The sequence below is a fragment of the Schistosoma haematobium genome, chromosome 1 (assembly GCF_000699445.3).
Source record: "Schistosoma haematobium chromosome 1, whole genome shotgun sequence".
NCBI classification, from domain to species: domain Eukaryota; kingdom Metazoa; phylum Platyhelminthes; class Trematoda; order Strigeidida; family Schistosomatidae; genus Schistosoma; species Schistosoma haematobium.
This window is the reverse complement of record NC_067196.1, coordinates 9,973,992-9,987,699: the sequence shown is the minus strand read 5'-3', so window position 1 is coordinate 9,987,699 and position 13,708 is coordinate 9,973,992. Positions and strand designations below refer to the sequence as shown.

The 13,708-nt window shown below is 34.2% G+C and overlaps 1 protein-coding gene across 5 annotated transcripts in view; it reads right to left on the bottom strand.

Moving 5' to 3' along the window:
• Positions 1-1,555: 1,555 nt before the first annotated feature.
• CAPN9_2 (calpain 2, (m II) large subunit) overlaps positions 1,556-13,708 on the bottom strand; it is a 53,240-nt gene continuing 41,087 nt past the window's right edge. For all 5 annotated transcript variants that reach the window (XM_051209692.1, XM_051209691.1, XM_051209695.1 and 2 more), the window contains 6 exons: positions 11,498-11,633; positions 8,501-8,559; positions 6,317-6,385; positions 4,765-4,843; positions 3,134-3,309; positions 1,556-1,791 (listed from right to left, as the gene is read on the bottom strand). In XM_051209692.1, coding sequence (XP_051073099.1) covers positions 1,765-1,791; positions 3,134-3,309; positions 4,765-4,843; positions 6,317-6,385; positions 8,501-8,559; positions 11,498-11,633 — 546 coding nt within the window. In that variant the 3' untranslated portion in view covers positions 1,556-1,764. The remainder of the gene's footprint in view (positions 1,792-3,133; positions 3,310-4,764; positions 4,844-6,316; positions 6,386-8,500; positions 8,560-11,497; positions 11,634-13,708) is intronic.

The following is a 13,708-nucleotide window of genomic DNA, read 5'->3' as shown; positions in this document are numbered from 1 at the left end:
CGTCCGTCTTTCAATGTCCTTGTTCTAAAATTGGGATAATTTGCTATTAATCTTATTCGTAATGTGTTGCACAGCGCCTTGCCTCCACAACGCATACTGAAAAACTGTTGTATGCAGTCGAGAAACGATTAGCGCGAAAGAAACTGAGCGTCTCCTCACAGCAAACCCAGTATGTATAATAGCGCAATAATTAGGCAGGTTACGTTTTTTAAACGGAGCGATCAGTGTAGCTTTTTGAACGGATGTTTATTTTGTCAGCGCGAGTGGACCTGAACTGAGTTCTTTTTTTGCAAATGTTTAGCTTAATGTACAATACAATACCAAAAATACTTACCAGCCTAGTTATTTTTAATAAGTACTCCATTAACGGATTACGATCCGCTTCAAAGAAATATCTGTACTTTTGTATGAAGATAAGATAGTGATTTTAGGTAAAAATTTCCCTGATGTATCTCTCCGAGGAAAATTATCTGTCAATTTCCAGCCGATTTTAAATACCCTGTAATACTGCTTAAACTTAATAAGGTTTGATAATATATGTAAAGTACAATGTTGAGTAATTATTGATCAAAATGCTCCAAAATTAAATGACAGCAGATTGTTGTAGGATACTAGTAGAATCAGTGAATGAAAAAAACAATCTATGGATATATTACATCTTCAATGTTCAGTTTACCTAATTAATTGATCATATTCTATATAGGTGTTATCGATATTATTCTTGAATTCAATAGATGTTTTTAATTCCATGATTAATCAATTTACTATATCGTTTAAGTATCCTAGTTAAGTATTTCGCCAGATTGTATGTCGGTGAATTTGTAAAATCAACCACTGTTCTTTGTGATGTCGTTCATAAGAACGATAAAAGCTCCACGACCAAACCATCGAGCTCAGAGAACAAAACATCATTAAAATGTGTTACAGTACTATACTGGCTCAGTTGACTCAACCTTCTATGACAATTTCAATAGGAACTATTTATAGCATAGTTAATAATAATCAAGTAAATAAAAGCAAACCAGTGCGTTTTCTATGCCAAAAGGTATAAATGACATTTTGTAAGATAATAAATATATTGCCCTCAAATGCCCTGGTATGGCCGAGAGCGGGGTGGGTTCGTCCTCCTTCTCGAAATACCCTCACACGGCCGCGCGTATACAGCCTCTGCCAGGGAAGTCCTACTCACTGCCTTCTCGTGGCATTACTGTTGTTTACGAAAATGAGAGGACGAAAAGCGAATGTCCGGCGCTTTAACCGGATTCCAAATCTATGGTGCACATGGGCACCAGTATCCTGCGGGAACAAATGGCGTATGAACAAATTTTCAGTCACCGGCTTCCATGGGACTGCATCTCCTCACGATGCTCCACTGCCTTGTGGGTTAGACCTTTAGGTCAAAGGCTCGGGGTGTGGCCCCCTAAGAAAACCACCTGCTTCGGTCTGGGCACCCGGGCAGTATCGCAGCCCACACGCAATTAATGAACTGAAATTGTGTGGCGCATATATATTTGGCGCACTCCTGTACCAATATATGTGTTCAAATAAAATAAAATAAAATAAATAAATATATTGTAAGTTTTCTTTTGAGCATGCAAAATCAAAACAAAAAAAGCAAATAGCAAAATAATCCAATTATCACGGTCGGCATCTCTGTAAGAGTTGTATACACATATAAGTAGCCGGTTTCTTCTGTTGTGTGTATATGTATCATACATGCCTGTATTCACAAATATTATTATGATGGCGGTTTAATTTGGGTCTCTAAATATATATAACTGAGCGAATAAACTGGAAAAAACAAAACGAATGTAGAATGCATGTATAATATACTAAGCAGTGGTTTAAAATAAGAATGAGCGAATTGGAAACTACAATTCATACATTACCAAAATAGGAAATGGATAGTAATGTGAAGCGATAGGTTGCCAACATGATTTGAAGACGCTAGCAGCACATTCTATTACTGAGACGGCTCTTTTTCGCAACGGATAGTCCATAGTAAATAACAAACCAGGTTTTAGTGAAAATCATCGATCTTATTCAAAGATAATTTCTAACTGCATTAATAGTCCGTTTGGTATGTAGTCCGATGAATTGTGCTAAGCACTGATCTACTGAGTCTATATATTAGAAAAAAAATTTGATGCATCACACTTGAAATCTATTCTGGAAAATTCTGTGGAATATTGCCGGAGGAATAAGTAGGAAAATCTGGTTGAAAACAGTTGTGAAGTGGATTTGATGTTAACTTTATGTAACACAGAGTGTACATCATATGAAACGACTGAAGATTAAGAATAAAGGTTGGAAGCTGCTTACTAGCAACACTTAAAAATCAAGTTGTCGCCACAGTCTTGTTTGTTGAGCTAGTACAGTTGCATCGTAGAGCTGAATGCTTATTCTCCACATAAAGATCACAGTTATTGCGATGATTGCTTATATCATATCCGCATAGCGCCAGATATTTCAAGTACTGCAATGATCACCCTCTGATCCGTATCGAATTTTACTTATGGCCTCCTGTCTAACTCAACTCAAACTTACAATGATTCATTGGTACTGTCATTCAAAGTTTATCTTGTGTATATCCATATACTGAATATCTACTGGTATCCAATGCAACAGCTGATGACCATCATCAACATGAGACATTTGTTCATTCTTTTGTTACTGGTCGTATAACTTGGGCTGTACGCTTGAATTATATTCCAAATGGCTTCGTTTTCCGAATTCTGAATTTCCGTACACTGTCAGTATAGTATGCAATTGCTTACAATTGATTGTTCACTATGTAATGACCGATGTCACGTTAGCCTGGTCTTTTAGTGCTGACCAAATTGCAATGTGGCCACTAATCTGAGTGACTCGGTAACGCATGCGCTATGTCGGGATATTAAGATAGCTGACTAATCAATTTTAGATATCTCAGTGGTGATGTCACAGACTAGGACCTGGGAGTGCGGGTTGGATTACCACGAGAAGCGTTAGTTTCCTCTAGAGTGTAGTTAATATCTTGCTGGTAAGTCCCAACTAGTAAGAAACCCAGATCCATGGTTCCCTCCCGACTATCCCCAACCAAATAACATACAACAACTTAAAATTTTGAACAGACTATCTAATTCAAACTTACATCGTCAGCTCCAAAGACAGCTCGGCCATCTCGAGTGCGCTCTTGTGCTTTGAATGTTTCGAAAACAGTGGATAGTCGGATCAATAACAAAATGTAATCATCAAATAAAATTTGACCTTTTTCATTTGCATATCGACAAGCAATAGCCTTGAAAATCATATTACTGACATGAAAACCTAATACGGAAAAAAGATTTTCGTATACGATCATAACCGTATTATTGAAAAGAAATTTGTTAGTTTTGTGATACTTAAAATATAGGAATTAGAGGATTACTTGGTAAGTAGAAGAAATAGCTTGTATCAACTAAATTAATTGTCAACGTTTCATGCTGTAAATCCATATTTTCGTGAATTAACCGATTAATTTTTGTCACACTCCTGGACTATTTTGTTTCTGTACAATGCTTTAAACTTGTTTGATTTTTTTTAGAAGCATGAACACGCGATTAATAGACAGAATGATAACTATCGAGTGTAACGGCATAATAGGAATTAAAATGCATTACTACTAGGTCCAAAGAGTACATAAGATCACTCACTCACTGGATGGTTATGAAATGTATTATTGTCTAATAGAAACAATAAGATGCCGGACTATATGGGACTACAAGGATTATGTTCGATGCATTCACGTTACAAATAAAAAGATGAGGTGATTGTATTATAAGTTTGAAACATAAGTAGGTAATAACTAACTGATTGTAAAGGTCGAAAATACGAATACAGTACTGTACACACGATCTGTATAGAATACCTAGAGTACACTATTGATCAAGACAATGCCTCCAAAAAATTTGGACAAAACACAGCTGGATAAATATTACAACCAAGGATTAGAAATGCTTGGTAAAAGATCGATTAATCCTGGTAATTATTAGTCACTACTATTTTAAATCGCCCGTCCACGATTACCACTGTATAATTATGTACAGTTAGCTTTTTTGTCTCAATTATTGTGTGGTTACGGCTAGTACTTTGCAGCTAACATGTTTTAGACTAAACATAGAAAATAAGGTACACATACACATTAATATCATTTCCTTAAGTCAGGAGTTATGATTTCATTGTACTTTGAAAATCCTGAGTGGTTTATATATGTTTGACTCTTAGTGTAAACTGACATACTTCGATGTTTTTTGGTAGAATTTTCGACCTCATGATAAAGTGGAAGTTCCCAATTGTTCGGATTCTTCACTTCAGATGGTCTTAGAATCCAGTCCTGATTTTTAGAGGTTTTCATTTTTAAGAATGGATTTCAGATTACATCGCCTTGTTGGAAACTGGATATTTGAATGGGTTTGCTTTTCACAGAGTCAACAATATGTATCGTCCGACTACATTACTTCATAGATCATGTTAGGCTTTTAATCTTTGTCATGTATTGCTTTCTTCTATTATCAATTATGTTTATGAGAAATTTGGTTTACGTGGTAGCAAATAGTATTTCCCCACCTGTGAAGTAGTGGCTTAACAGTTAAGACATTCGACTTCTAGACATTAAGTGACAGGTTCGAAGCCGGTTTAATCTACTTCACTTTAAGCGACCGAGGATTCACACTTAATCTGACTCAAGGTCAAGTACACGAATATGTACCTGGCAAATGAGATAAAAGGACTTCTTTCACTCACCGATGGTCCTCATTACATTTCTTAATTCGAAAGCTTCTAAGCTACCAGTATGACCTTCATCGAATTTTTTGAAAATAGTCTGAAATAATGAATTGTTGGGTTTAGAGGAAATGCAAATAAAAAGTTAGAAATATTCATCATCAGTTTCATGCATAAATCTAATCTTAAGGAAGGAATATTTTAGGTTTGAGAAAAAGAGAGTCACTACAAGTCTACTTCTGAATTAAAAATTCAAACAAGATTTGATGATTAGCTACCACTTTCATGACCGCGATGGAAATAGTAGTGTATAACAGTTGTCCAACGTATTCATTCGGATTGAATTGCTTAACTCTCTTGTGATTTTATGATAAGTTACGATTACTTTCAACATTCAATGGTTAATCAATTCCAACAAATGTTTGGTATCATTAAAAACCAAGTCGGCTTTCTCTATTCGGATTCAAAATAAACATGTTTATCTTTATTATATTATGAATTCTAGTTTAGTCTTCGCGTTCAAACCACAATTAAAAGACTTCAGCAAGTATAATGATCGATACTACCTAGATATCTGTATACAGTGGAAATTCAGTTATTGAGAGAGTAGTGTTGCATAATACTAGAGAGGACCTGATGTGTCTATCTACTCAAGGACGTTAATATTTTAGTCGTTCAAAGTAGTACTGTGTTTGGAAGTGTCATTTATTTCACTGGTGAACCTCATCATGGACAATTAACAGATATGACTGGAAGTAGTTATCCAGATGATATTAACTTCTGTTTAGTACGTTCGTTTCCAAATACTGTTCCTAGGATGGGAAGATTGCAAAAATCAAGCCAAAATGACAGTTGTTTGTTGTGGTACAAGAACAAAGATATTATGTGAATGCATTTGGATTTGAAAGGGAACTCGGTTGTATGGGTATATGTATTAATGACGAAACCAAAAATGATAGCGCATTAATGAATTTATTACAAGGATAATATGAGAATTCTCATTTCACTCTATGTCCGGCGCTTTAACCGGATCCCAAACCAATGGTACACATGGGCTCCAGTATCCTGCGGGAACAAATGGCGTATGAACCAATTTTCGGTCACCGGCTACCATGGGAATGCATCTCCTCACGATGCTCCACTGCCTTGTGGATCAGACCTTTAGGTCAAAGGCTCGGGGTGTGGCCCCCTAAGAAAACCACCTGCTTCGGTCTGGGCACCCGGGAAGTATCACAGCCCACACACACAAATATGGTGTGGCGCATATATATTTGGTGCCCTCTTGTACCAATATTTATGCGTTGAAATAAATAAATCTTCACTCTATTCGTCTTGTTCTAGATCATACAGTTACTATAGGAATAAAAATATGATTATTCTCTATAATAGAATAAAATTACACGGATGAATCAATTCAAAATTCCCAAAACACTAACAATATTCTTGACGGTGGTCGTCATTCACGTTAAAATGGAGTAGTTGACACAGGCGAAAATATTACATCAAATTATACTTTTAGAAACGTACTATAAGGCATGGTAAATTTTTTAAACAATTTATAAGATGAAAGTACCTTCCAAATGCGTAGTTCCATCCATAGCTTTTTGAATTCATCAAAGCCCAAACCACCGCTTAAATCAGCCTATGTATCATTACATGTTATTATGGAACATGGTCAAGGATAATATAAACAATTTGATTAGTCATATAACTAGGAATTAAAATGTACGCTCATTTTATAACTACTACAAAGCCAATGATAATCCAATAAAAATTAAATCCAATCTATTTAGCTGGATTACAGTCCTGAGCAATGTAGAACTTGGCACATATGCATCGATTCAAAATGTTACATCATATTAGCACAACGAGATTAACAAAATCAAATGCCGAAATTGTAGGAGTAATATAAACTGGATTGCCTTAATTAATGAAGTGTAGAATCAAACTCTAAAGCTATCATTCTCCACAAATCGCACACTAGAAGTAGTTACAAATAAATAGAGTAAGAATGGTGTTGGGTAACAGGAATTTAAAACAATAATATCAGAGGGTAGATGAGGAATGTAAGTCGGACTAGTGAAGCATGAGGAGCAGTATCCAATAGTCTACAAACGGAGAAAGTACGATTTCCGTGGTGGGATGTGGCCAGAGTTGACCATGTGTTAATGGATTGAAGTATTGATCGATTTGCATTCTCCTTCACATAGCCACACAGAGTACCATTCAGATATTTGCTTACCAAGAGCAATCCTTGAATACACGATCAGCTCTGGTCACATTCCAACCGGAGAATCATTGTTGTAAATGATATGCAAAGTAAGAAAAACTGGCATAAAAAAGGTTTGGATAAAAAATTGTTGTACAGCTGAGGCTATAGAAATGCACCATTTCAAATCCGACCTCTGTGTAAGAAAAGAGTCATGTTGGAAGCCTTATTTTTCTATGGTTCCAGCACGCCTCGGAATTTTACAAATCGTAAGTGCTCTATACTCGGCGCTCAATTACTGTCAAACTATTCGTTCTAATCTTGACGAATATTCGTATAAATTATCATTTTACTTTCAATATTCTTTTTTTTTTAAGGTAGACAGTTATTGTTTGCTTTTATTGCATAAATTATCACTTCTTGTTACTTTCAAAACTATGACATTAGTTCTTGATTACTTTGATAAATAATGCAGCACTCAGTTTATTCAATACTTAATAACTTTCAATAACACTTTGCCTTCAATAAATTAGTATATTCAATACTTGGAATTTCTTGGTAATCTTGATTAGATCATGCGATACCACTTCATTTTCATTGACTTTCACACCCGATACTTTAATAAATTTGACTATCTTCAATGATTTTATAACAGAGGGTGTTACTATATACAATATATGTATATAACTTATGAATACAATTGTACAGCTTTAGACAATGATGTTGTCGAGAAGAAAATTTTTACGCTGAAACGTTTTCATTCTTTTTAAAAATGAAACCGGTTGCCAAATGTCTCAAATTATTTGAAAAGAATGATAAATGAGATGAGCATGAGTGAAAAGGATTAAATTATCTGTTTAACAGTGTAGACGTTAATTTTAACAATTGACATAACATTTTGGATAGTACCTTGAGTTGTATTTTGAATCAACATTTAACTTATCATTCAAGTCAAGTAAAATGTGATCATATCTAAGGGAGCAAGAACACTCAGATCATTGGTATCAAATTTATCTGGATATGTTATTGTAAATAACAGAAAAAAGCAATTGAATTCATCTACGTGTAAGAAAGTATATCAAAAATAATGTGTTTCGGAATTTGACTCATGTCATGAAAGCATTTCCATACACTGCTAAGCTGTGTTTAAAAAAACGATGAAGTGGCTAGCTGTATAATGCGTCTAGGCCTTTCTTTCAGTTATTCTTCCAGTTAATGTCATTTTCTAATTGTGAAAATTGTTGGTTTTCTTAGTTTGCATATCACATTGATAATCATTAAGAACCTGAATACACTGAATAGCTGTTTCATTCTGATAATGGGGTTCTTCAGTAGTGTACATCTACAACCTTAACGGAGACCGAATCCAGAAACTCTAAGTTTTATGGAGAGCACATCTACTGGTTTATATTGTCTAACTTCAGTCATTTCGCAATATTGCACAACCACCTTTTAATAAATTTTATTATTACTAATCTCCAACGTTTATTGCAAAACTGCTAGTCTAAAATTGAATTTTCATAGACAAAATTAAAAATAAAAGGATACATCCATTAAGGCCATCATACTTCTAGCAGTTTCTCGACTAAATCCATCGAATGGAAAATCTAAGTAAGAAAAAAACCAACAGAAATAAATTAAAAAAAATTGAATCAGTTAAACTATTCAATTGTGAACTTTTTCCGAGTTGGGTTAGAAAGTATTCATTTTTATCAGAAGGGGTTTGTGGATATTTTAGAAATTTCACAGAATGAAATCATGAGTCATTTGAAGCTAGACCACCATGGAAAACCTGGAAGCACTGGACAACCACAGTAGAACGAAACGACCGTCCAGTGCTTCCAGGTTTTCCATGGTGGTCTAGCTTCAACTGACTCATGATTTCATTCTGTGAAATTTCTAAAATCTCCACAAAACCCTTCTTATAATAATAATCTACTCACTAGTGACTGACTTCAAGAGATACTCCTGGAGTTCTAGTGAGAAGCCGTTACCAGTGGAGTTCAACCACGTCTGTTGTGAGATATCAGCTCACTGAAGACAATGGTGTGCGATGGCGCAACTTCGTGGATCGGTTGAAGTTAGACATTAACACCATTGGACGACGGCTCAGTATTCATTTTTAATGTATACTATAACCAACAATAAAAGATGATCTTTGTCCATCATTAATTTGTTTTTTTTTCTTGTCACGTATTATCTGATGTATGTGATAATTCAACGTTGATACTACTGAAGAGATCCAAAGAATGCCTCCGAAAATTTCAGAGGCTCTGAAAACGCTAGGAAACATTATATCCATTCAGAGTTGAACAGAAGCTTCTCAAAAACATATAGAAGGGGAGGAGTTGCGATCCACGTTCCTGATTGAATGGTTACCTAACCTGCTACTATATTTAGTATGGTTTCAGGAACTTCTGAGAATTTAGATGGTGGTTGGAGGTAGTCAACAGGAAACCCTGGACCCGGGTTTCTTGCTGCTTGGCACTCATCAGCAAGGTGTACCTGTAATCTTGAGGGAACTGGTGCTCCCTGGCGGATTCGATCTCGTGTCACCCAGCTTCACAGTCAGAGACGTTACCACTGAGCTATCCGAGCCGTGACTAACCTCCTGCAGGACTGAGATGTAATCACAATTGATTGATCACTGGGTGGTGATCAATGTCATGCTTGTCTAGTCCTTATTAGTGCAGATCGAATGCTATCGATCATGTTGCAATGTGGCCACCAGTCTAGGTGATTCGATACTGCCTTTTCCTCTTATGTTCAAGTTGCCATGTAGATCTAGCCTGAGGTTATCAGAAGAGCTTAGGAAACCGATTCAAGAGTTGTATTAGAATAGTGATTAGATACACGATACGGCCATAGAGTTTATTGACATTTTTTAATTGATAAATGAATAATAAGCTTGGTTTAAAATTTCATCTTTTAATGATTAGCCGCTACTCAATAGTTTTCAGTTATCTTTTAAGATAATCAATTTTGAACTTCTGGCGACAGAACTTATGTTATCTATAATGAATCCCTTAAAATTTACATATTCATATAAAACTGATAAAACCATTTGCTATTCATGATATTTTGAGATAAAACAATTTTCACAGTAAATGTATCGACTAGATAGATAAAAAGTTTAGTGTTACCTTTTTGAAGCTAATCGGAAGAAAACTCTGAAATAGTCTTTTTCGACTGAAGGCATTTATTTGAAATAGTGTCCCATAGTGCTGTAATTACAGTCACTATATTAAGTTATTTAGATTTCGGCTCATATGTGTTTTGATATATATACATTGTATTGTGAATAAGTTGTACAACATTTATTCCCCACTTGTAAATTGTGTCAATACAGTTGGTATCATCTACATAACTTGTTCGTTTGAAGTCATCTGCAACACCTTCAGTGGTTGCAATGTTTCATCCAGAACTTTTAACTAATGTTCTATTTGTTTTATGTAAGTGGTGTATAATAGAAAATAATTATCATGAAAGGCTTAATTTCAAACCTTAAGTTTCATAAATATTTTTTTCATTATGTTGATTTGTGCTATACTGACAGTTGATAACAGACAGGCATTTGAAATAGTTTGTAAAAATTAAACTCAATTACGTAGCATTTGTTCACTAAATGGATGAAACAATTGTCTGAAAACACTAGGTGCAACACACTGTATATTGAAAACACTGCAGATAACCTTCGTCATACTATTCTGAATAACTCAGATATGTTTCTGATCGCATGAATATATATATTTTTATTGTATAATTATTAAGTAACTAGGTTACTATATGTATATTCCTTTTATTATGAGTTTCCGGTTAACCCATTAACTAATCCTTTGTCACTTTATTATTCACAGTAACTTCCCTGATCACAACCACTTTTTGGCTTGATCATGTATAATTACTTCGTATTTTATGGTCGAGTATGTCGGTACATAAACTCAATATGTTTAAAATATAATATTCGTGTTGTTCAGATCGATTACTATGTTTTATAGGGAGAGAAGCTACTGAATCTAGAATCAATAAGAACTTATCTTTGACACAAAGTTATTGGTGATGAGACGGATTTCGATTGCTGTTTTTGTCACGTGATATTAGTGAGTAGCCATCACAATATTCACATACAGTTACAACTAGTTTTACGTCATACGCATATATAGAGTGAGATTTAACGATAATACACATAGGATACGAACAAGAAAGGATTGCAGTGGACGTGACATAATTGTTCAAATTCTATGGGTTAACTCTATAATATTATGATTAAAATACAAGTCTCTTGATTTCCAAACTGTACGAAAATGTGTTAGCTCTTAGACACGAACTACTATATTCGAATAAGTAACCGGTTTTGTTTTATTTATGGTTTCATTGTTAACATAAACTTCCAAAATCTGAAAGATTAATTGATAAGCGTCTCAAGTAATTGATAATAGTAAGTATAAATATCAACAGTTCATATCCCAGAAACTTTAGTATATATAGCATATATATGAATAGTAAGAGATTTTTAATAAATAAACTAACTCTACTGGAGATTACCTTTTGTAAATGCTTCATTTAATATATCTTGTAACTGAGTATATGTGATTGCTCCAGTTGGACCAGCTATTTTATTGAAGACAACTTGCAATTTCTCTATTAAATTATCATCAGCTGTTCTAATTGGGTGATCAGGCTATCAATATATAATAAAAAACAAAATAGAAGAGAACAGATGTAAATATCAACAAATCGAACACAAAGAAATAATATGAACAAATCTAGTAGTTAAAGTAAAAATTGATTAAATAGTAAGACTAGTCTTTACAACAAGAAAAAAATCCAATGACATTCGAACGTTCTTAAATGCTATATGGATGTAATTGAAAGTAGACAGAGATACAACTTGATAGTTACTTGGGGGGTTAATAGCTAAGAACGGATTGTGTTTTATACAGTTAGTCATGCGCACTATAGTGCTTGGTACATATGTGAATCGTTTAAAGTTGTCAAAGCATTACAGCAAAGCGAAATGAAATTATCAAGACAAATTCCGAAGTAGAAGTAGTAACAGTATCAGTAACGGCAGTAGAAAAAAAAGATTAGTCATAAATAATATGGATTGAGGAGAAAGAATGAATTCGTAGAATAAGAGAGTAAAAGATCATTTTGAACCTCTGGACATAAAGGAAAGAAGTGAGTGAATACATCTGAGCTATTGTAACCAACTTCCATGCTTTGTATGGTTGTATATACAGGGCACCGAAATACGTTATCATTTAGCTTGATCATATATACTGTATATGCTCACATATACTATCTATCATTTGCATTCGATGGATATCGAGTGATTTCTAGAAAAGATTTTAAAGTATCAAATTAGTATACAGGTTTTAAACGACCAACTATATAATCATAAGTAATGTAGGAACATAGATATGTTTCATCACGACGTAAATCAGTTCTAAACTAAAAAATAAACTAGAACAAGTAGAATGAATTCTGAGTTAAATTAGTGAACCAATGGACTTAAAGATCATACACTTAAACGACTAAAGTACAACTTCAATCACACGAAAGAAACAATGGATTATCTAACATCATTTTAATTAGATCATTAAACTGTTCAATTCTCAGTTAAGTGAAATACTAATAGCCATTATTGTTAATTAACGATTTATGATAATTTTCATTTTTTTCTCGTCAATTTATCATAAAAAGCGTATTTACCCTAGGTGTGATGACCAGTGATACTACTCACCACCGCATATTGAAATAAGTGGAGTGAGATTTGAACCTATTATCTAGTGGTTGCAATTTGAATACCTTAACTACTGAGCGATTGTTCCACTTAAAGTACGCTAACAAATTGAATGGATAAACCTAGCTGCACTGAAAGTCTAAAGTACGATCCAGAAAACTGGGTGATAGGTCTGCTACATTACAAACTAACTAAGGTTGAAAGTGTTGTGACTTATAAGCCCGGCTAATTATCACACGACTTATCCGCCAATCGAAATACAACCTATATAAACTTAACACTGTGCTAAACCAATGACATTCGACTGGTATGAGCAACCTAGCGTCCTTATTGGTCTTTATTCCTCCTAGCCCTGCCAGTTGAGTCCAGAACACTAATACCAGCTCCCACTATATGAATCACTTATTCCAAACATATCTGGTTTATAAAAAAGCCAACCAGACCACATCACACCATAAAATAGGAAATAACATTTTTACAAGATCAAGCCAAAAAGTGGCTGTGATCGTGGGAGACTGTAATTAATAAACAGAGTATAATTTAACAATAGTAAGTCGTATCATAATAGTCTATAGATCAAAATAAAGCTTATAATGAGAGGAATATGAATATACATAATTTAGTTACTGAATAGTTATACAATAAGAGTATATGTGACATGCAAAATTATTGATCAGCATCCAATCATCATCAAATAGTTTTAGTTGTTAGCTTCTGTTCATTACTTCTCTTTCTATGTTCCTTCCTTGAAGCTGCGTTTTAGTTTAGTTTTCTAAGGTGAATGTTATAAATTATTTGTAGATTGTTCAAATCCACGTTGAGGTAATCTATTAATATATGTATGTATACATTTGTATACTGAGTGGTTGAATCACACAGATATTCGTCATATGAATCAGTCAGTCAAACCAACTTAGTGAAACTAAATTAAATAAACAATCAGTTCAATTGGATAGGCTAACTTTAGATTGAATATTTATTTAATTTTTCGTGGACAGTTGTTCAATTAT